This window comes from Rhynchophorus ferrugineus, unplaced genomic scaffold (assembly GCF_030347505.1).
Source record: "Rhynchophorus ferrugineus isolate W39M unplaced genomic scaffold, kcgeb_rfMv2 rfM1, whole genome shotgun sequence".
Classification (NCBI taxonomy): domain Eukaryota; kingdom Metazoa; phylum Arthropoda; class Insecta; order Coleoptera; family Curculionidae; genus Rhynchophorus; species Rhynchophorus ferrugineus.
Genome location: NW_027472580.1, coordinates 20,862,049 through 20,887,268, shown reverse-complemented (window position 1 = coordinate 20,887,268; position 25,220 = coordinate 20,862,049). Strand labels below are relative to the sequence as shown.

The 25,220-nt window shown below is 30.4% G+C and overlaps 1 protein-coding gene across 1 annotated transcript in view; it reads right to left on the bottom strand.

Moving 5' to 3' along the window:
• Positions 1–1,707: 1,707 nt before the first annotated feature.
• Positions 1,708–25,220, bottom strand: part of LOC143206732 (uncharacterized) — a 280,155-nt gene continuing 256,642 nt past the window's right edge. The window contains exons 4-8 of the mRNA XM_076419446.1: positions 12,517–12,701; positions 9,828–10,032; positions 3,128–3,280; positions 2,906–3,071; positions 1,708–2,848 (exon numbers count right to left, since the gene is read on the bottom strand). Coding sequence (XP_076275561.1) covers positions 2,546–2,848; positions 2,906–3,071; positions 3,128–3,280; positions 9,828–10,032; positions 12,517–12,701 — 1,012 coding nt within the window. The 3' untranslated portion in view covers positions 1,708–2,545. The remainder of the gene's footprint in view (positions 2,849–2,905; positions 3,072–3,127; positions 3,281–9,827; positions 10,033–12,516; positions 12,702–25,220) is intronic.

The window sequence follows — 25,220 nt, the reverse complement described above, 5'->3', positions numbered from 1 at the left end:
TTAAAGGATATGTTCAAAATAATAATGAAATGGCGAATGCGCTAACAAGAAATTTTTATGAAATAGTTTTGATTTCTTTAGTATATTTTTTTCCAAATTGATAGGATTAATTATTACTGGAATTAAATATTCACTTTTGATTAATTCTTCAACTAATACTGATACAAGTGTATTTTTCTTTATACTTATGTTATTCCCCATGTCCAAGAATAATATTAAAATATAATTAAATACTAATGAAGTTGTACCTTGTATAATTATGGTGTTTTGAAAGTAACAGGCCTATAAATTAAATCATTGTTCATCCAAAAAAATTAAGTCAGTGACAGTTAGCTATAAAGAACATAAAGCAAATTAATTGCATCAAAATGCGTTTCAGTCGAGTTGGTTTTTTAATTTTTATTCTTATCTCATCTGCATTAGCAGGTAAGTTACTCTTGATATAAATTGTTAACGACAATAATATAAAATATATATTATCTTTTTAGCTCCTCAATTTCCAAAATTAGGGTAAGTTAACGACTTTATAATATATTTATGCTAAAATAATGTAGATTCATTTTTATATACATATTTTTTGAGTATTTTGGCTGCAGCACGAGCTGAAGCAGCTAGTTTAATCGGTGGAAGGTAGGCAATAAGTGGAATTAAAACAATAAACGTTTAAATTTTAGTATAATAATTGAAATAATAACAGGTGATTATAGATATAAAAATTTTTAGTTCTTCTGGAACTACAGCCGTTGCTCAATCGAATTCATTAATAAATGTTGGTGATATAAATTTAGGAGGCTTAGGTAAGATAACAAACATATATTTAACTGTATACTGATCGGACATATATTTAAACATTCTTCTAGGTAACTTAAATAAGAATAATTTTGAACAAACTGGTATAATAAATCAACAGGATAGTCTCATGGGATAGTGTATATTACATAATAAAAATAAATATGATCGAATATTACTGCTTTTGTATTTTGTACCTAAACAATACAAATATATTTTCGCCTTCTTTTAAATTGAATCAATATGTCTGTGTTGCTTGTATGTCATAATTAAAAAATAATTTATATATATAAAAAAAATATTATTAATCAAACATAACACTGGTAAAAAATTATATTTCAAAACATGAAGTGAAACTGTATCAACAACAGCCAATAAACATTTATTTTATATTTATTATAAAAATTTAGTAAAAAACATCAGGGTATTAACATCAATCTTATGAGTTATTTAGGAAATTGTCCTTTAAAGTTTCCTATAGTGAAAACGTGAAAAAATTAAAATCCTGTGATGTCTATATTGTTCTATATTCTCTATGTAGAAGGCCCCTGCAATCAGTTCAAGTCAAAACAATTGTATTTGTTAAAAAAAAAACAAACAAAGTGTTGATATATACATCTTATTTTACTATTTTTTTTGGCTAAAAAGAAAGTATTGAACTTTCATAATGGATAATTATGAAAAGCACTTAGTTTTCTTGAATACTAAGCATTATATAAGAGAAAAGAATGAAACTAACAGTATATTTGAAATAATTCAAATACATGTAGTATAATAATATTTAAATCTGTGTTATCTCCATGTGTTACCAAATGATCAAATACTCAAATGAAATGATGCAAAGAATTTTGGTTAAAACTAGTAAAACATTTGTTCCATAGGATTATATCTATACATGAAGAAAAACACTGAATGTAACACTGGTGATTAAAAATTTATTTTTACAACCTAATATATATAATACATTATGTCAAATATGTATATATTTAAATTATCTACAAATATATAGGCACATATTGCAAATATACACATTTGTTCAACAGTATATAGACATACCACTTTAAATAAGGTTTACATATTTTGTCAATGGTACATAGTTACATAAAAGCATACACTATTTAAAGCAAGAAAAATATTCATCTACACAATAGTTCTAAATGAAATGCCAATTATCGAAAATATATAGGATTTATTTTATTTAAAACGAATTTCGGTTACGTTTATACCATAAAACTAATTAACAATAAATGTATAAGTAAGATTAAGACGTTTTATTTAATATCAACTAAATTTATAAGCAAATGATACACGATATATTTACATAATTATTTCATATTTATTTATTCAGTATAACACAGCTATAATATATAATCTTACTTGAGTATTAATATTCTGAAAATTCTCACTCTATATTGAATTTGTTCGCTACGAGTTGGCTGGATTGAAAGTAAGATAGGTAACTGTTTAAGACCAATGTTCAGCATCTGATTTTCAATAGTTTGTACTTATTATTATATATCACTACTTGCTTCGATAGTATCTCCATGTTTTTAAATTAATTACAGTGAAGAGCCTTACTGTTAAAAAGTATGGAAGTATTTCATAGTCTTATATCTGAAAATATTCATTAAACATCTATTTCCAAACATGAAGTTATTTTTGGGGAAACATCTAAGTTAGTAGATACTATTCCATGAAATGATGCAATATCTTATAAAAAGCCTCACGTGACATACCATTCTATCAAAACCATCAACTATAAGTGCGCTAGAATTTCCATTTCTGAAGGTATTTCGGTAATCTGCACATTAGAACTGTTGTCTTGTGAACATCCACTGACCGTCACAATCACTGGACTCTGGTCGTTCGTTTGCACTATAGTAACCAGGTTGCCGTCTTTGGAACCTTCTAAATCGTTTTGACCACCTTTCAGTAGCATTTTAAGCGGGTTAATGTCGTCCATTTTCGCTTCAGGTTCCATTTTCATCGAATCCAGAGTGATGTTGTCTAGGGCAATATCTTCCTCAGTACTTCCTAATATATTAACCACATTAACAACCTAAAACAATAATTTCAATTAAATCAAATTTGCAAACGAGATATAGGATAGTCGTACCGATTCCTGGTTGGAATCCGACATTGTCAACGATGGATCTCGTGAATGAAGTACGGAACCTGCGGTTTGATGCGTTGCTGCTCTGTTGGAGCTATTTTGAGATCTATACGATGGAGGACAGCTGTACTCGGATTGCGTTGCTTCCCGTCTACTAGACAGCGGGGCCCTGGTTAAGTACACAATATTAAATGTTGAATAAAACATTTTTTTTAAAATGTTTACCTTAGAAGACTACCCGCGTGGCTTCGGTACGTTGGTGGTGGTGATACTGCGTTTTGTATCCCGGACTGAATTTGGGGAGTATTACCTCGGTCTAATAAGAGCAGCCTAAGTCTGTACTCTTGCATGGAAGCTTGATAACTTGGTGGCGGTGGCCTACAAATCGAAATAAAGGAATAATTAGATTGGTCACAGCAATAAATTAGTGTAATAATATAAATTAATTTTTTCGACTGTTTATTAAGAAATAATAGTTGTGAAAAGATGTTATGGAAATAATTTAGTTAAATTGGAGCATAATTTGATTAATTATAGTAGTATTTAATTATTTAGTATAGTAGGTAGTTTGTATTTAATTTCATGGAAGTATTTGTATTGCGACTATGAAAACAGAAACTATAGAAAAAATAGAAATTTCACGGTATAGGCGACCTTGGGGAAATGTTTTGTTTAGTTCAATCAACGGTAGCGCTGCGATCGCAAATTGTGATTGGCTAGTTAAATTCCTGCTGCCGCCACTAACATGGAAGCATTTTCTATGGGCGTCCATTTTTTAGTTTGTTGTTTAAAGGTTTTGGTTTTTGTGTTTTTGTTTAGATCAAGAAATCTTCGTTTTACGTTGTCCATATTTTCTGTTTTACATTAATTATTATGGAGTAATAATATAAAAATTGATGACAATGCGTCAGTGTAGTAAAAGATGTAGTGTACAGGGGTAAAAATCTACTACGGAAATTAGACATCGTTTCCCAAAGAATGATCTCGCTCCTTTCCAAAAATGGGTTCATCAAGTAAATAGTAGTAAGTTACCACGATAAACCAAAATGCAAATATGTCATAGTGTCTGTCACGGACATTTTAGTGAAAAATTTAGAATTGCCCTTCCTTCACGAACATGTATTAGGGCAAATGCATATCCAACATTGTTTTTATCAGGTACATATAAAATTATCTATATACTACATGTCTGTTTATATGTTGTTTGTTTACAGAAAATCAAAACCTACTTATGAAGATGTTAGTAGTAATAAAATTCAATTCATATACCAAGTTGTTCGTATGCTGTCAGTATGATGTCTCTACATAAAGAAGGCTTACAAGAAGGCAATAATTAAGATAACTGGATAATTAGTAGTAATAAATACTACTTTTAATTGTAAAATATCCCTAAAATATTTGTAATAATTTAAATTTTTAGAACAATCAGTGTTAATAATTTTATAGTAGAGCTATTGTATATTTAAATTTGATTACCTTGTTAAGAAAATATTTGTTACGGTGCCATCAATTAAACATTTAATTGCTACTTTTAGGGGATATATTACCTTAAAGAAATCTATTTTGTCTAAATTTACAAATAACTACATTTGTTTAACAAATCTTAACCAGGATTGCTTAAATAATTTTGTTGGATCTATTAAAGGTCATGGAGGTAGAAACAGCATCCTTCACCTAGTATGTACGAGAAATCTTTAAAAGGGCATCACTTTAATTTTTTCACATCATTCTCCCGGAGAAAATTATGAAGAAGTAGTTCCACATATTAAATACTGTAAAATCTAAATATCTTTAAAAAACACATACATTTTTAGTGTTTCAACTGTCCAATCCATAATATTTTCAAGACCAAATTTTAAAAGTTATTATGAGGTGTGATTGTATTTTTGATTTAATGAAGTTAATGCAATATCAACAGGGAATGATTTAAAGTTTACCTTCAATATATGAAGATAAGTTCTTAAGAACTCTAATAGATCCCATAAAATTGATGGCAATAAACAAATACAGGAAGGCGTTATAGAAGAATTATAGATATTTTAATTTTGCCTAGAATAGAGTTCATAATTGTTTTTTTATTGCACTTCAGTCATAACTTCAGGAGTGAATACGTTTTATGGTTGGTCATCTTAAATTATCAATTTAAATGCAGTTCTTAATTTATGTGTAGCATTAAGAATGTATGGTCCATTTAATCAAACAGCCAATACACGTCATCAATACCATCAAACATATTACCAAATTCAGTTTATAAAAACGTAAAACCCGTTCTTTCTCATTTTGCTAATTACTATAGTTAAAAGTTAAATTCTAGCATTACTCTAGTTAAAAAGAGACAGAATAAACCCTGATACGTCCGAATATATATCCAAAATGGTCTACAAAATTCGATTTGTGTTGGTACTGGTCCACACCGTTATCATATGTCAATATATAATCAATAACTCTAACATATAAATTATTGTGGCTGTTTAATTAACTGTAGTTTAATTAACTGTAAATATCCATTTGATGTACTATAAAATTAAAATAAATTATATTTTATAACGTTATTTTTATTTAATTATTTTATTTACTAATTAATATTTGGTATTTTGTTGCCAGACTTAATAAAATAAAAGGAAACTTAAATTTGGTGCAGTAACATTGCATTATCAATTTTGATGACGTGCATTGGTTGTTTTATTGAAAAGACTATAAAGATTCTGAGAAGTTTGCAAGAGATTGTAAGATATTTCTAGAGTTGAGTTTAGAAAGGATGTAAGTTTCAAGAAGTGTTATTTATCAGTGTTAGTGTATAACAAAAGTACTAAAATTAATATAGAATACTTCTGTGTGATCTTAGATATAAATAGTGAGTACAAGGTGATCAATAAGTTTAGGAAATTGAAACGTTGAAACGTTAGAATAATGTTGTGTTTTGTCTGTATAATTTACTTTATTACAATGGAATTGTTATTAATTTGAATTAATTATTAAATAATAAATATTAAATAATAAATAATAATTAATTAAATTAATTATTATTGATCATTCAGCAGTAAAATATACTAATAATTAATGTAATAATAATTAAATAATAATTAGGATTCGATCAGACACATTGAAGAAGAAATTGACGAATGATGGAATTGTGAACGAATGTTACATAGATAGATGATATGATTCAGTGCTGCCAATTTCTAACACAGGGTGATGTGATTAAATATAGTTTTATCAAGAAAGATGTATATAGGTATTAAAAGAATAAACTAAGGAAAAATACATTGATATTAAAATATCTTTACAAGAAAACACTGTACCGAAGCACTCAAGAACGAAGAATAGGTAAATTTGCACTATAAAGAAAGTAAAATATATTACTTGGATATACAATTGTTAATTAAGTGGATTAGAACTCCAGGGATACAACTGTTAAATATATGACTTGTCTCGATACAAGAGCCAGTATAGAAAGAGGAAGAAGAGTTAGTAGAGGGTCCTGTGACATAAAATATGGGTATAAAATACCAGGGATCAAAATAAAGTTTCTTTTTTGTTCCAAGGCCATAAGTGGTGTATTAATTCCGTCCCGAATTATAAGTGATTCGTAAAAGGTTATGGGCCCAGAATTCTCAGTGTAAATGAGCAATGTAAATGATGAAGTAGTAGGGTGACGACGGAGAGTTCAGGGGAATGAAGATTAGGTAAAGTTTGAGTTCGCTAAAGTATATATATATATATATATATATATATATATATATATATATATATATATATATATATATATATATATATATAATTATATATATATGAAGGAAAGTGGAAATAACAAGATGGCTGTATGCAACAGACGGAAATTAATTTCGGAGCACTCAAAGATCAATGACCATCAGGAATCAAGGAACACCAGAAAACTAGAAACACGTGATCTTGAGTTATCAGTAAGATGGAAGGAAACATTGTATTGAATGTAGTAAATGGTAGAGGAGCAATTAAGAGTTTAGAAAGTTAATCAGGTGTAAAATATACGAGGATCAGTGAAGCACGGGTAAACTAGTAACATGGATTAGGACAACAGAATTATCAGTAGGATAGAAGGAAAGATTGTAATCAATCTAGTAAATAGTAATGGAGTAATCAAGAGTTTAGAAAATTAATCACGTGTATAATATACAAGGATCAGTGAAGCACTAGTAAACTAGTAACATGGGGCCCAACATAATTATCGGTAGGATAAAGAAACATTGTAATCAATGTAGTAATTAATAATGCAGAAGAGTTTAGAAAATCAACCAAGTGCAATTTACAAGAACCAGTGAAGCATTAAAAAAAATTAGATACATGGGGTCCAACAGTATTATTGGATGAAGAACAAAGTTAGTTAGCAGAGTTTGGTTACAAAATATTAGAATTTTGATATAAATATCAATTTAATTGGGACTTGGGAAGAAGATGGATAAACCTTGTTCTATGTGCATAGAAGCTGAAGCAGCCAGGAGCCCTTTCAGCAAGGAGACGGGAACAAGTACAATCGGAGAGTTAATTTATTCGGATATTTATAGGCTAATAAACCCAATATCTGAAGATAGAGGAAGATATTTCCAGAAAATACTAGATGATTTGTCCCATTTTACAATAGTAAAAATCCTAAAGATAGAAAATGAATCAGAAGAGAATTTGAAACAATACATTAATGAATTAGAAAGACAGCATAGAGTAAAGCTATTTTGTAAGAAAAAATTGATTCATTTAGAATATACAATAGCCCATTCACCGCAAAGTAATGGAAAAGCGGAAAGATTAAATAGGACATTATTAAATAATTAAATTTAGTTCTGTATACGAACTAAACAAGATACCAACAATTAAGTCAAGCATTGTTCGAGTACACTATATTTGGAGATATAAGATTATGACTATTATTTAGTCACGAAAGGTAGTAATTATTTAGTAGTACTCAATTTTGATGCATTAATAAAATGACATGAAGAGCAAATAGTGGATTATTGGACAATCTTTATGAAGTTAAACAGTTTATTGGAATGGAAAAAGTAGAGATAGAAGACTGCTTGAGGAATTCTACGTAGAAGATTGTTACACCAATTGAAATTAATATTAACAACAGCAAAAGTGGAAAATAATTTAGTTATAATTTAAAGGGTAATATATAGAATATTAAAAGGCAGTTTTATATAAGTTTCGTTAATTACAAGATCGCATCTAAAGAGATCAATTTGGTAAGCCAATGGAAGTCAACTTAATAAGGCCTACATAGAAAATTCCAAAGAAGAATCTGTGAGTAAACCGTTGCAGACAGTTTTGCAAGAGGAAGAAGAAAACAAGAATGTGAGTGATGATGAAGAAAGCATTACAAAGATTCTGATTTCGATTTGGAAATGGAAAGTGATCATGAATCTGATAGTAATAGAAAGAACAAAGATGGATTAGGATTTGATTCTGATGAATCTGATGTAGAGCAAAATAATGAAACAATGGGTAGAATGTTAAAGGAAAAAGCAAAAGTGAACACCCATTAATAACTGATTTAGATTATAGATATAGAGAACAGAAGAAAGCTCATTAAGCAGAATAATGGTTTGAAAGAGATATATTTATGGTTTTAATTGATGACAAAGTTAAGGATTCAGTGAATTGAAGTGAGTGAATGAATGGGTTGAAAGTAATAGGTGAAGGTGATAAAGTTAGAAAACTGGAGAAAACAAAATTAACGAAATTGAGTACAATACTAGAAGCAGAAAATGGGGATAGTGATGACCAATTAGTTGTGATACCTCAGTGATACCAGAATACCATGGACTAATGTAAGGCAGAAGTAGACTTGAAGGAACAAGTTAAGAAGACTGCAGTGGTGACCAATTAGTATGACACTTCAGTGATGCTAGAAGACCATGGACTAATGTAAGGTGGAAGTGGACTTGAAGGAGCAAGTTATGAAGACTGGTATGGTAACCAACTAGGAAGTTTTAATGGATTTATACTATTTGATAAAAGCAACCCAGAGGCAAGGAAGATTCATTCGAAGAGAAATACATGTGTATGTTTGGCATCCCAAGAGCAAACTAAATGATTGATATTAAATTGGACAGTGTTTGTAGTCTAAGTTGTCTAAAGTAGAAAATTGTTACCTTTGTTTATCACATAACTGTGCAAGCCTATTCGACTAAATCATTAATTAAAGTTAAAATTCTCGCAATATAGAAATAGAACAGTTCTAAGTTCTACAAATTTGTATGTACAATGTAATAATTTTGTTCTAGCAATTTAAATGTACTTTTTAAATTTTTGTTTACAATCTTAATTAGGTTAAGATATTTAGTTCATTTAAATTGAAGGGGAGTGTTAAATATATGGCTTGTTTCAAGTTGGCAAGAGCCAGTATAGAAAAGAGAAAGAAGAGTTAGTAGAGGGCGCTGTGACTTGTATCGAGTGGGTGTAAAATACCAGGGATCAAAATAAAGTTTCTTTTTTGTTCCAAAGCTATAAGAGGTATATTAATTCCGTCCCGTCCCGAATAAGCGATTCGTAAAAACAACTACATAAAAAACGCGCCTAGAATTCCAACTTATTATGTGGTATGGAAAAAAGTTCAATGTAAATATAATCAAACACAACCCTAACCTACAAACTATTATAACTGTACACTTAATTGTAGTTTTAAGTCCTCCGATAATACATGCATTAGATTTACTATAATGTTAAAATAAATTATATTTGATAACAATATTTTTGTTTATTATTTTATTTAGGTTAGAATTTTGTTCTACGGCAAAGTCTAACTGAACTAAAACTCAGATTTGAAATGGCAACATTGCGGCGTTTTGATGTCACAAATTTAGAAACTTCTTCGGATAGACTATAGTATTAATTAATCACGTTAATATAACGGACGTTTCTATTATTAAATTTTTGATTACAAAATTACCTGTATTGGAATTCTGGATACATCATTGCTGCGTAAGGATGATGCGGACGACCATAGGAAGGCGGCAGCCTAGGAACGAAACGCCTTGTACAAATATCAACTGATTCGGTTGATCCTAGTCCTAGCATCGACCGGCAGGTGGACGAGTCATGGGATGTTAATCTCCAGGCAACCCCGCTGACCGTAATTAGCACGATCCCAACCCCTGTAATGATAATTGTTATAATACCACAATATAGAAAAAATTGCTAAACATAAAAGTATTAATTAAAAGTACTTGACAAACAATATATAATAATTGAAGAGTAATTTTAGTTACAGTTTTAAAACGTAACAACCCTGAATAGCGAGAACGAGAGAGCATAACACCAAAAAGAACTAAGTATATATATATATATATATATATATATATATATATATATATATATATATATATATATATATATATATATATATATATATATATATATATATACAAAAAACTACCATTGGCCTGTAGAAATTTCTTATTTTCGAATAACATCCACTTGCATTACCTATATTTCGGTGATTAAAAAATGTGGTAAAAAAGATGAGTTCTTTTTCTATTCGAGATATTTTATAACAAATTGTTGTGGAACTGCAAACCTAACCTGTCGCTTGTGCTTATTGCTATGTTTTGCAACAATATATTTCTTTAAATGGCTCAAATTGACGTGAGGAGACATCTCCAATTACATTTTCATTCGGTTTTACCAGCTTGTAATACACTACACCTTATTCCTACGGACGTCTATGTACAGAAATATTTTTATGGGAATGAATACTTCGCTTCGGTATCAACATGGATGGTTTTCCGGAATTAACCTATGACTTTTTACACTTTGATTGTCCAAGATCCAATTTTCATCACCAGTCACAATACGTTACAGAAAACATTTTTTTGTTTGGTAAGGAATGAAACCGTTATGTTGAAAGCGACGAACCTCTGATTCTTCTTCCTTTTGGAGCTTTCCCATCGCATGTAAATGTTTGGATTGTTAATTCATCAATTGTTAAACTTTCTAAAACTTCCTTCAGAGTGTCAGCTGGGTTTTCCTCCAACAAATAATACACTTCATTGTCTTAGAATTTTTTGGTTGTACAGGCCACTCTTTTTTAGTGACATTATATTCGTCACTTTCAAAGCTGTTTGATAGGTTTCGGCAACAGATTTTTTCAAACCAAACAACCAAAGTCATTAATGTCAAAATGCCTCAAAACTGCATTGCGTTTCGTGATTAGCGTATATGTGCACTAAACATTCAATAATACTAAATGGAAAACTGTTATTTTATGTAGATAAATATCAAATTCAACAGTTAGGTTAGTTTGTTTGACAGTTTTTAGATACTTCCCATTTTCAACTAAAGATATCCGTTATTAAAGTACATGCAAGCCCATAATATTTCAGTAAATATAGATCAATTTTTATTCTAAACAATACCATGTTTTATAAACGAATAATGAATTAAGACATTTCCATAGAAATGCGTACTTTTTTGACGGATTTGAAAAAAAAAACAACAAATCTGTTGTAAATTGAATATATTTGTTCATATGTTTGACAACATTATTACTTCCATAGACATTCATATTTAATGAGTTGTAACTCGTTCTTTTTTTAAGTTTTACGTTGTTTCATATTACTTTTAAGACGTTTTTATTATATATCATTAATCTTATTTATTCAAGTGTAAAAATTGGATACGATATTATCTGGCCTGATTTTCTGGAACGTTTTAACACAGCAGGCCGGGTGTTTCCTTCCCCTTTGTCACTATGGCTACTGGAGCTGTAATCTTCCGACTAATAATGGGATAATTAAGACATCCGTTTCTCTATGGGAATACATATTACATTACCTCCTTTGGTGCTGAACTGTTTGCATTAATCGCCACCAGAGGCGTATCTATCCAGAAAATTCGTATTGTTGTGTATTAAGTAAAAATATACTATTTTGATTTTATTTGTTCATTTAATATATAATATTAACATAAAACAGTATTAAAATGTGTTTGTTTATATCCTATTTTTCTAATTAAAATAAATATAAAATAATGTAATCATAAGGTTTTAAGGAAACAATACATTCACTTCAACGCTTCGATAGTTTGGATATTTTTTTTAGTAAAATGACTTGTGTGTGCTCTCAAACTAAACCTCAGTCTTGAAATAATTTCATTATTTGGATTAAAATTTTTTCCTGAAACATCTTGAAGCTTACAAAAATCCAATGGAAGACCAAATCTAGATATAGAGTAGAGTGGATGTCGAAGCAGTTCTAAGGGCAATTTGTTTAATTTAACAATCCCTGTCATGAACTTGTAATATGAGCCATTGTCTGTTATATGTCAGGAAATTTATCCGGTTTATAAACTCAATTTATTTAATAAATGTAAAACTAAACAAAATAAAAAAAAAACTGAAAAAAGCTTCTTAAGAACTCTTTTAGATGTTTCTTTATTTGTGGGTTGACCGGGTATCACTGCCACTCTTACGAATATATCTGAACATTTGTGGACTCCAAATGTGTTGTTTGTCTGACTTGAATAATATATACAATATTTCAGTTAAACCTTGAATTGAAAAAAATCTTCAGACAAACTCATTAGCCAAACGTGGTTTAATTATTGGTAATGCTAAACTATTTGCGATTTGTTTGTCTTACCTATCATGAGAAGGGAAACAGTAAGGTGGTCTCGGCCGGCGGGTCTCATGGCACCAAGGGCTGTCCCAACCAGGACGCAGCAAACAGCAACTAGAGCTATTAACGCAATGAACCATCTCAAGGAGCCAGGCTTCCAAGAAAGTATACCACAGCATCCTTTTGGCGTGTCTTCTGAGAATCTGGACCTGAAATCAAAGGCAAAAAATCAGTATCTCGTGTTATTATTAATTTCGCAAATAAATTACTATATATTCGGTTTTATGGAGAAGTTTAAAATAAATTTTGACGAATATTTAACTTGTTCGCCTAGTATATATAGTCTATTCAAAAGAGTAGTGACGTATGTCATCAATATATGTCGAAAGATGTAAATTCGTTTTACAGTCAGACAATATTTTCCGTCTCGTTTTATTTTATTTAAAAAGAGATAGAATACTGTTTGACAAGTTCGAACATTTTATGGAAAGAGCTATTGTCGTAAATAACACCTTCAGTTTGGATAAGCTCGATCAGACACATTGAAGAAGAAATTGATAGATTGAAATACATAAAATAAACAGCTTAACATAGTTATTAACTTGATTAGTGTATCTGAAAGTGATAGTGATTGAATAAAGGAAACAGTTAAAGGTCAGTATATAATTATATACTATTATATATTAGATAAAGTACATATACGTATATAATTGTACTTTAACTGTAGGAAATTGTATTATAGAGTGTGAAAGCTTTATGAGCATGTGTGTTATTGTTCAGAATATACCCGAACGCTTGGTTAAAATGCATGAGGAGAGTAATAATACTAACTGTGTTGCAGATATGGCAACTGTATTAAGGAGAATGCAGTGATTAAATGTAGTTTTATCAAGTCAGATGTATACAGGTAGTAACAGAACAAACCAAGGAGAAATATAGTAATATCAAAATGACTTTACAAGGAAACATTGCATCGAAGGAAATAAGAATTAAACGTAAACGGTAAATATGCTCTCTAATGAAAGTAAAATACATTACTCAGACATACAATTGTTAATTAGGTGAATTAGGCTCTGGGGGGATACCACTACATAAAAAAACGCGCTTAGAACTCTACCTATACCAGTGTGGAAAAAAGTGCAATGTAAATATAATGAAACAACTCTAACCTATACATTATTGTGGCTGTATAATTAATTGTAGTTTTAAGTTCTTCAATAATATATGTATTAGATGTACTATAATGTTAAAATACTCGTTTCCCCCACTCCCTGCTGCTTTCACACACTCTCCTGCTAGTATATTGATGAACTGGAGTTCATCAATAGAGAAGCAAAGAGAAGTAGAACAAAAGGAAGATGACGGATCTAATCAAACATATTATAAAAATATTTAATTTGACCATATTTCCTTCAATAAATAATGTATAATATATATTGTAATTATTCATTATAAAATAATATAAACTAAATATAGTTGAGATTAGGTTGCTTTAAATGTAGTGCTGATATTATATGTATGTATATATATATATATATATATATATATATATATATATATATATATACATATATATATATATATATATATATATACATATATATGTATATATATATATATATATATATATATATATATATATATATATATACATATATATATATATATATATATATATACCATATACTAAAATATATAGTTAGTTATTGCCTAGTCAGTATTAGTAATAGTATTAAATTGAATTAATATTAAATAATATTTGCTCTTAATTATTAAATAAATAAGTCCATCTCTTGGGCCTCTAATATGACCTCATAGACCTGCTATCATAACATATAAGTACATTCAAATATACATTCTATATAAAATTCTTCTAGAATAATCACGTTCTTTAACAGAACTGAGTTAAAACGTAATGGATAAGAATTTTTATATTTAATGAAAAACGATATAACTTTCTTGCTTTAGTAAAATTTTTAATAAAATTCCTATTATATTTTCAGGACAAAATATTCCTATTATATAAAGCTTCGCCCTTAATCAAAAAGTCCAAATACATTTTTTTTTCGTGTTTTGTATCTAGACATTATTAAATTTTTCGCGTTGATATTGTGCGATAAGCCATTGAGGCAGAAAAATATCCAATTTCTTTTTACACTATAACACTTTGTAAACATCACATATGTATATATATATATATATATATATATATATATATATATACTTGCTTGTTATTATTTTTACGATGTTATTCTGAAAATTCTGGAACGTATAATTAAAACGGTTAAATTGTATGATATACGTCAGAATGGAGAAAACATACCAAAAATTGACATTTTAAAGAACAGCAATAAAAAATTAAAATCTTTGATATATATCATAATTACTACTCGGCTCTTATTAAACATACTTGACTCCATGCCTAGACCCAAAAAAGCCCACCTATGTTGGTTAAGTAGCCTTAAGCCAAAATAATTAAGTTTTTGATTGATGGCACTTTATAAATAACTTTTTAAAACGTAACAAAATTTGGCTCTGTATATATTGAATGGCTTATCAATAAAACTTTTCATCTAGTATAATCACATTTGCCTTCAATATGATTTTGCCATGGATTTAAATATATATATTAATCAGGTAAAAACAATGCACCAACTTGAGCACCAATAGGTTTAGGTACGTATTAAGCTAAATTGTGTGTATATAGTAGAATATAAAATACGTGTGGTTGTTAGGTTAAATAAGTTTTTTGTTTATTTTTATTTAGCTATTACAACGATTATTATGTACATATTTTATTTCAAAACGTTTTTTGTGTTAAAAATCTAAGTTTGATTATCGTTTACTTATTAGTGAACTCCATATTTATTTTTTGAAGTGGATTCAAATTTTTTCTTAAAAATATTTTACTTTTTGAGTTACATATTTACTCAATAAATTAGGCAGTTATTAAGTATTATAATAAAGAAACAATGATTGAAAATAAGGAACGCTTCAGGCCCCAGGGTCCGCTACCTCGTCTAGGTGATATAACAAATGTTCCAATCAAACTAGAACAAAAAAACTGCTGCCCTGTTGGGAATCGCATCCGCGACCTCCGCGTGTGAACTTAACGTTCAACCACTACACCATCGAAGCAGTTGGTTACAATGTTTCTACAATGTCTCATATGATATAGTTACTACTAAAAAGCAAACTGATTGACTTTTACACTGAACTACTTCCCATTTTTCGTCACATAAGTTCAGCAAAAACATTATACACCAAAATCTGATTATTTTAGATAGAAAATATGTGAAAACATTTTGCGTGCCTTTGAAATTTGAAGTTTTCCCTCGATTTTCCACCTTTCCTCCATGAGATACTAACTTGATTTCAATGGGACCACCTCGGAAGTGCACATTTTCGGATAAAAAAGAATTTTGAAATATATGAAAAAATATATAACAACCGAGAACATAGAACCTCCATTTTTGAAGTCAGTTAAAAATTGATGATTGTTATATGATCAATTAATTAAGATATCAGCTTTATGAATATCGAAAGCTAACTACTATACATTTGTTTACATATAACATACATTATGATGGCCTTAAAAAATATATAGTAAACTGCAAATCGCCTATAACTATAAATTAAAAACTAAGAATTATGTATTATGGATATTATTCCATTATAATGAAATATATTTAACTCTCCATATCATAAATTATAAGGAACTAACTTATTTAAATTCAAATCAACAATTCTTTAAATACCAACAATTATATATATATATATATATATATATATATATATATATATATATATATATATATTGCTTTTATTTATTTCATTAGAATTTGCTAATATCTATAATGTATATGCTAGTTAAAATACATTAAATGCCACTTTCCATGAAATACCATAAAATATTTTTTACTAGCTTATGAAAGAGGAAATATCACAATTACCATATACTAAAATATATAGTTAGTTATTGCCTAGTCAGTATTAGTAATAGTATTAAATTGAATTAATATTAAATAATAACTTGCTTCAATACATTTTTGTGTTGAACAAGTAGATAAGATATTATAAGATATAATAACATATATATAAAAAAGAAAGTATTAAAGGACTGTATAGCACTAGAGAAATATGAAAAAGGGAAAAGGCATTATAAACAATTTTGATTATATTTGCCAGTAGATATGTTGTGTCCACAATTAGGTTGCAGATTTATTATATTCCCATTTAATTATTTTTTATAACAATCTTTTTTGGCAAAATTTGTTTTTTTTATTCAACATAATTCCCTTCAAGGGCGATATATTGATTATAGCGATCGGTAAATAGGCCTTAGTTTCGGCGATCACCTCTTCATACGATTAAAATTTCTTCGCAACAAGCATTCTTTTGAGATCCGAGAGCAGGAAATAGTCGCTGGGAGCCATATCTCGAGAACACGGTGGATGAAGAAGCAATTCGAAGCCCAATTCATAGATTTTTGCCATCGTTTTCACTGGCTTGTGACACGGTGCATTGTCTTGGTGAAGCAGTACTTTTTTTTCTTCAAATGCGGCCGTTTTTCAGCGATTTCGTCCTTCAAATGGTCCAATAACGCTATGTAATAGTCGTTGTTGATGGTTCTTCCTTTTTTAAGGTAATCAATGAAAATTATTCCATGCGCATCCTAAAATACAGACGCTATAACCTGGCTAGCCGACTGTTGCATTTTCCCACGATTTGGAGCGGTTTATCGCATGCAGTCCACTCGGATGACTGTCGATTGGACTTCGGAGTGAAATGATGGAGCCATGTTTCAGCCATTGTCACATATGGACTCAAAAACTAGGGTTTATTACCCTTGATCATCTTCAAACACTGCTCCGAATCATCAACTCGTCATTGTTTTTGGTCAAAAGTGAGTTCGCGCGGCATCCACTTTGCACAGAGCTTTCTCATACCCAAATATTAGTTAATGATATGATGTACACGTTCAGTTGATATCTTTAGAGTGTCAGCTATTTCACTCAATTTCAATTTCAAAATCATTTTGTGGAATTTTTAAGTGTTTTCGTCGGTGATAACCTCTTTTGGGCGTCCACTGCATTCACCGTTTTCGGTGCTCATTTCACTAAGTCTAGACTTAGCATACCAATCCTTGATGGTTGATATTCCTGGTATAGTATTTTCCTCGACATCAAGCCAAGTTTTTGCTTCGATTGTAATTTTTCCTTTCAAAAAGCAATATTTTATTAACACGCGAAATTCCTTTTTATCCATTTTTTTCACAATAACAAAAGTTGCTTCACTCAAAATGGTATAATTCACAAACTAATAATCCGACAGCTATCTAATTTATACACGTATCTCTTAAGGGTTACGGCTAACTAAAAAACATATGGATTTAATTCTAGTAGCGCCATCTATGTGTCAGGCCGGAGACTTTTCATTTGACCTGTTGACCTGTGACGTGTATGGAATACTCAACCAATAAAATGCCTAATAAAATATTTTCTTTACAGGTATCTGTAAAGATAATGTAGACAAACCAATGAAATGCAGCGAAATGGCGTTTTCAGTGCCTTCCTGATAAGACCACGTAAAACAATTTTAAAATTATATGTATTATGTTAACACTTCAACCATATAATACTCTATGGTGGGATTTAATTATCAAACTAATAATGTTATTAAGTCAATTAATGCAATTAAGTCGATGGATTCCGATGGATGGAAAACAAAACCTCCATTATTGTTTCTCCATGTGTTGCGAAAGAAATTATACCGAGACGAGCGTAGGAAAAAATCGGAGACAACGGAACTGTCCGACCTAATTCCGCCAAATGAAGTCGCACGGACGGAACCGATAATTTCCCGGAGATAAAAAGTCCCCGACGACGGGGAAGACGCAAAGAAAATGCCAGATTTCGGCAATTAGGTTCGACTGCTTAAATTAGTTCGCTAGAGCGATCCGGTGCAGTTATTGGATTAGCTCGAGATTATTGTCGGACAATTAGTAAATTGGATAGGGACGGGAATCCGTTCGGGATTAGGACAAAGAACGCTGTTGACGTAACTCACTTTCTTATTATTGTATGATAATTTATTTGTTCGTTTGTCTGATGAAAAGAATACTAGTCGAATTTACCAAAGGACATACAAAGAGTTTTCTTTGTCGTCATTTCCCAACTATAAAAATTGAAATATCATTTTAAGTCAATTGGTGTTATGTGTAGCTTGGATAGTTTTGCGGTTAATATCAGTAGAATAAAGTGCTATATGTATTAAATCAAAACGTTTTTTTTCTTATGGCCAGGGAAATCCGTTACAAAAGCCGGAAAATAATTACCGACATGCCTGATATGCTACTAATTTAATAAACTATCGAATTTAATGTTTAGGGTAAATGATGTGGCTCGGTGAATGGAGGTAAAACGAAATGAAACAGTGGTGTTTACATTATGTGACCGTTATTTATTGAAGTAATATATTATATAATAACGGATGGCAGCGGTGTTACCTGGAGACGAGGCTTGGGCAGTCGATGGCGGCACGTCTAAACCCCAAACGATGGTCGAGTACTGAATGATTGGAAATACCCTTCAATAACATCCCAGATAAACGTCTCGGGGTTATTCGTTATCGGTTTCTAGTTGGCGCTGCTGGCACCCCGCCCATGTTCAACATCTGGGATTATATTTCTGGGTATTTTGTAGACCGTTATTCCACTATGTAAAATTCGACATGCCCAAGGTCGCTACAAATGGTTTGGTTAGGTTATGTAAGTCAGCTATTTTTTTATCGCTTTGACGAATTTCGTCAATTAGAAGTGGTATGGTGTTGACATAGGGGAGACGGGGGATACACAAAGCGAATATATAAATCAATAATATCAAATTAATAGGACAAGCGGGGGGAATAAAATAATAAATAGTGTATAGCATATGGGCTGAGAAATCCTGGGTTTAACAGATAGATGGTGTTAGTTTTATTGTATTCGCCGCTTTTTCATTTAGTATTAACCTTCAAAAGAAATCTCTTAAAATTTCATGATATTCCACTTATAAGTTTCTGAGTTATTGTACTGTAAGAATAGCACTACTTTTGTTGTTTTCAAAACAATAAATCAAAAACAATTTCGTGTTTTAATTTTACACTGCTTCTTGATGGGAAAAATACCATTCAAGCGAAGTAATAGCTTGAAAATGGACTCCGCTCCATGAGAAACAACAATAAAACGTTGATTTGCTGACTTCAAACGTGGTCGTAGAGACACCGATTATGCAGAACGCAGTGGACATTTAAATCAGGTGGTAACATCAGAAAACATAAAAAAACCCACAAAATCGCTTTGAGCGATCAAAAAATTGAAGCTGCGTGAGTTAGCTAACTTTGTAAAAATATCAAAAGAACGTGTTGTTTTTTTATTGCATGAGCATTTGACTATAAGAAAGCTCTGTTCAAAGTGAGTGCCGCGTTTGCTCACCATTGACCAAAAACAAAAACGTGTTGATGATTCTGAGCAGTGTTTGGCCATGCGTAAACGTAACAAACCGGAATTTTTGGGTCGATGTGTGACAATGGATGAAACATGCATCAGATCACTCCGGAATCAAAAAATCGTCATCTGAGTGGACAACAGCTAGTAAACCTCGTTCAAAACGCCCGAAAGCACAACAATCGGCTGGAAAGGTTATGGCCTCGGTATTTTGGAATGTGTATAGTATATATCGACTTGAGAAGGAAAATACCATCAACAACGTTATATGGCGTTATTTGAAAAAAAAATTGGTGCGTTAAAAATTATAGTTTTTAATTTCCCTTTCTTATTTTTTAATACACCCCCCACCTGTATTAAATAAACCAGCTCTGGTGGCGTGGCAGAGCATAACTCTGTATATTTTGCGATTTGGTTACCAGTTTATACATGGGAGTTGACATTCTATGCCTGTCTATTCCATAATAAATAAGCGTCAAGTGTACGCATAAGCCAGATTGAATTTCTTGATATATTTTATTCAATACATGTTATCTTTAAATGCGTACAAACATTATAACAATTTAAATGTGAAAGATTGACAAAGGTGTCAAAATTATTGAAGAATTGGAGGAAATAAATCTGTCGTAAATAGAGGTTGTGTCATTTGTTTCTGTTCATAATTTGATTGTATCAACTGGATGTAATACATTAGGAGTTCATAAAAATGGAACATATTTATTAAAAAGCAAGACAAAGCTATTTTATAAGAATCGTTAATTAATTTTGAATATATTTTTATGAATTCAATACCTTATTCTAAAATTATATAGCCTAAAAGCAAAGCTTTGACGTACAGTTACAAGGGTTCAATAATAATAGTATAATCACTACATAGTATAAAACAAAGTCGCCTTTTCTGTCCCTATATCCCTATGTGCGCTTAAATCTTTAAAACTACGCAACGGATTTTGATGCGGTTTTTTTCAATAGATAGAGTGATTCAAGAGGAAGGTTTATATGTATAATACATGCATAATATACTAAGGCAACATTGCTAATTTTAGAGGTTTCTAACGTGATGTCGTAAATTAACCTATTTTTTTAGGCTTATTTAGCAATTAGCAAAAACGCTGCCTAACCCTACGAGTCAGATCAAATTAATGTACTACAGTATTGTACACCATAAAAAGGTCTACAAAAAAGTCCGCGATGGTATATGTTTATCTTTTAGGGATAACCCACATTAACCATTTTTATTGTTTACTTTTTACGTGAGAAAATGGCTTATTTACGAAGCTATTTTAAGCAATACGGCATTAATCCTTATCGAATTAAGTACCTTAAATACAGTGTGCAATTAATATAGATCAATATGGTTCCTTACAGCATGTAAATTAAACAAATATTTTCGGAGATATTACAAATTTAAAATTTGCGTTTAAAAATGTGTAATGTAATAAAAATTGTATGAATTTAGATATTCCAAAGATAGCAGGAAATCTTCATAGTAAGTATAGGGGAAGAGGAATTGTTTTACTCCAAATTTAATGCGTGCAGGCCAAGGGCAGTAATGAATGAACCAAAAATACTGGATCGATTTTAATCATGTTTTCACTGAGTGAAATAGGCATATCTATTTTATGCCCGTGCAAAGTCGGAGCGGGCCGCTATGTTTTTATATACAACGTTCATATTTTTTCTGTAGTGTATTTAATTTAGTATCAGCATTGCACCCGTGCGAAGCCGGGGCGGGTCGCTAGTAATAATAATAAAATAAGTATAATATACTCTTAATAATTTAATTTGGTTGAGAGTTTTTGAAAAAGTTGAGAAAAATAGCATAATTTGATTAAAACTACAGTATAATTCAATAGTTTATACTTAAAATACTAATAAAAATGATAATTGCTAAATAACATGTTTAAAAAATATTGCAAGCTAATGTCACACATTGTTTGTTATGTGAGAGCGAGATATACTTAATTAATATTTTTGACGTTATATAAATTTGGAGTGATAAGCGATATGATTGTGATATTTGGAGTTTGATATGCTAATCACGAAAACACACTTATCTATGTTTGATATTTTGTGATATGATTTTAATAAAATATTTAAACAATTAATACAAAAATTGATTGATAATGATTGATGTTTGATCTGATGCGATCATAAATTAAGATCATCAATAACTTTTGTTAGATAAAATTTGATTAATTAATTTACACTGACAAAAACATTAAATACTGTATATGGATTAACGAATGCAACAACTGGTATACTTGTTCTGATTACTTAATTTTTGATTGAATTGTTCTGCTCCATTAATTACGTTCCACACAAATTAGGAAATAAACAAGCTGACAACTTTCACTTTGCTTAGATCAGTTCAAGATAATTTTGTATCAAATGAAAAACATTACTTAAAATGTATCAAAACTTCTATTATTTTGGTATCAGTATCATCATCAATTATAATTATTAAGCCTAATCTGGTCTTTTTGTGGAAAACTAATAATGATTTAGATTTTTCTGGTCTTTGAAACATAAATTGTTCATATTCTTCTGAATATTGGCAAAATTCTGAATCGAAATGTAATTTAAACTATATTATGTGTTTCAATTTTAGTAACTGTTTTTTCCTAAGTGAAATAAGTTATTATTATCTGGCACTTTTTATAGTTTTGTCTATTTTTAACCGACTTCGAAAAAGGAGGAGGTTCCAGTCCGGCTGTATATATTTTTTAAATGTATGTTCACCGATTTCTCCGTCAATTGTGACCGAAAATTCTTTTTTTATTCGAAAGAGTGCACTTCCGAGGTAGGCCCGTTGGAACCAAATGAGGAACTGTTGGGGGAAGGAGGGAAATTAAGGGAAACGCTGAAATTTCCAAGGCACGTACAACAATTTCTCATATTACTTTTTATTATAATCAGATATTTGTGTATAATGTTATTACAGAGCTCATGTGATGGAAAATCGGAAGTTGTTCAGTGCAAAACCATTCAGTTTATTTTTCAAGCACAAACTAACATGTGAATTGAAAAGTCCTCGGCCTGACACATAGATGACGCTATTAGAATTAAATCCATATATTTTTTAGTTAGCTCTCAAAAGATGCGTGTATAACTTTGACAGGTGTCAGAGCATTAGTTTGTGAATTATAGCATTTTGAGTGAAGCAACTTTTGTTATTGTGAAAAAAATGGATAAAAAGGAATTTCGCGTGATAATAAAATATTGCTTTTTGAAGGGAAAAAATACAGTTGAATATAGTTTCCAGACACTGCCCCAGGAAAATTAACCATCAAGGATTGGTATGCTAAGTTTACACGTGGTGAAATGAGCACCGAAGACGGTGAGCGCAGTGGACGCCCAAAAGAGGTTGTTATCGACGAAAACATTTAAAAAATCTACAAAATGATTTCGAATGACCGTAAATTGAAATTGAATGAAATAGTAACATTCTAAAGATATCAACTGAACGTGTACATCATATCATTCACGAATATTTGGGTATTAGAAAGTTTTATGCAAAGTGGGTGCCGCGCGAGCTTACTTTTGTGCAAAAACAACGACGAGTTAATGATTCGGAGCAGTGTTTGAAGATGATCAAGCGTAATAACCCAGAGTTTTTGCGTCGATATGTGATAATGGATGAAACATGGCTCCATCATTTCACTCCGAAGTCCAATCGACAGTCATCCGAGTGGACTGCACGCGATGAACCGCTTCAAATCGTGGGAAAATGCAACAGTCGGCTAGCAAGGTTATTGCGTCTGTATTTTGGGATGCACATGAAATAATTTGCATTGACTACCTTGAATAGCGACTATTACATAGCGATATTGGGGCGTTTGAAGGACGAAATCGCCGAAAAACGGTCGCATTTGAAGAAAAAGAAAGTGCTGCTTCACCAAGACAATGCACCATGTCACAAGTTATTGAAAACGATGGCAAAAATCCATGAATTGAGCTTCGAATTACTTCCTCATCCACCGTATTCTCCAGCTCTGGCCCCTCAGCGACTATTTCCTGTTCTTAGATCTCAAAAGAATAGTCGCTGGGAAGAAATTTTGGTCGAATGAAGAGGTGATCGCCGAAACTGAGGCCTATTTTGAAGCAAATGACAAGTCGTACTACAAAAAGTGGTATCGAAAAGTTGGAGGGTCGCTATAATCCGTGTATCACCTTTGAAGGGAATTATGTTGAATAAAAAAACTTATTTTTCCAAAAAAATTTGTTTTACTATGGTAGGCCGGGAAGTTTTCAATTGACATATATGACGTCGTAGAAATATTGTACACAACTGCTTCTATGTTATATCAGTTTGAAGTCCGTGCCGAGTCCAAACAATACAAAAATAATAATATAGTTTTAATTGTATACAAAAAATTAAATTACCAAAAAAACGAATCAAAATTAATATAACTCTTTGGGGTCGGCGCCGACAAAGTAGTCAGTTGGTAGTAGTTAAAGTAATATTGTAATTTGATAATTAAGTTTAGGTAGGTATTAAGCTAAATTATGTGTATATAGTAGAATATAAAATAAGTATAGTAGATGGGTTAAATAAGGTTTCAGTTTATTTTTATTTAGTTATTACAACGATTGTTAGGTACACATATGTTTGATTTTTTAATTTTAACTGAGTTCCTTATTCATTTTTTGAAGTTGGTTAAATTTTTGTCTTAAAAATATTTTTTCGACTATTTTTTGAACATTTAAACCAACTTACGCATATTATTTCGACTCAATATGTTTAATATTATCAGAAAAAAATATTTACTTCTCGAGGAAATAATTCAATACATCTCAAGGTGCACATATGATTTAATTTTAGATACATCTTAAATAAATCGATTAAGGTGTCAATATTTTACTATATATTACAACTGCTTTACCTACATATATATTTGCAAGCTTATTTTTAATCAGAAATTATTGAAAAACCTGCCAGTTTATTTTGAGTAATATTGTAAAATGGCAAAACATTTTTATCTTTCATGTTGATTCGAAGTTTAAAAAAGTTTGACATCTAATCGATACCACTCGCGGAAAATATAAATTGAAGACAGTTTCAGATTGAAAACATCAATAAAACTGAAACCGAATATGCCAAGTGTATTGTTGCAAATGTTATTAGATATTTATCAAAGGAAAATGTATTATGTACGTATTTTTGGTTTATTTCGGTTATATATTTTATTTCAATTATTCTTAACCAAATATTACTTAGTTTTTAATAATAATACTTTTT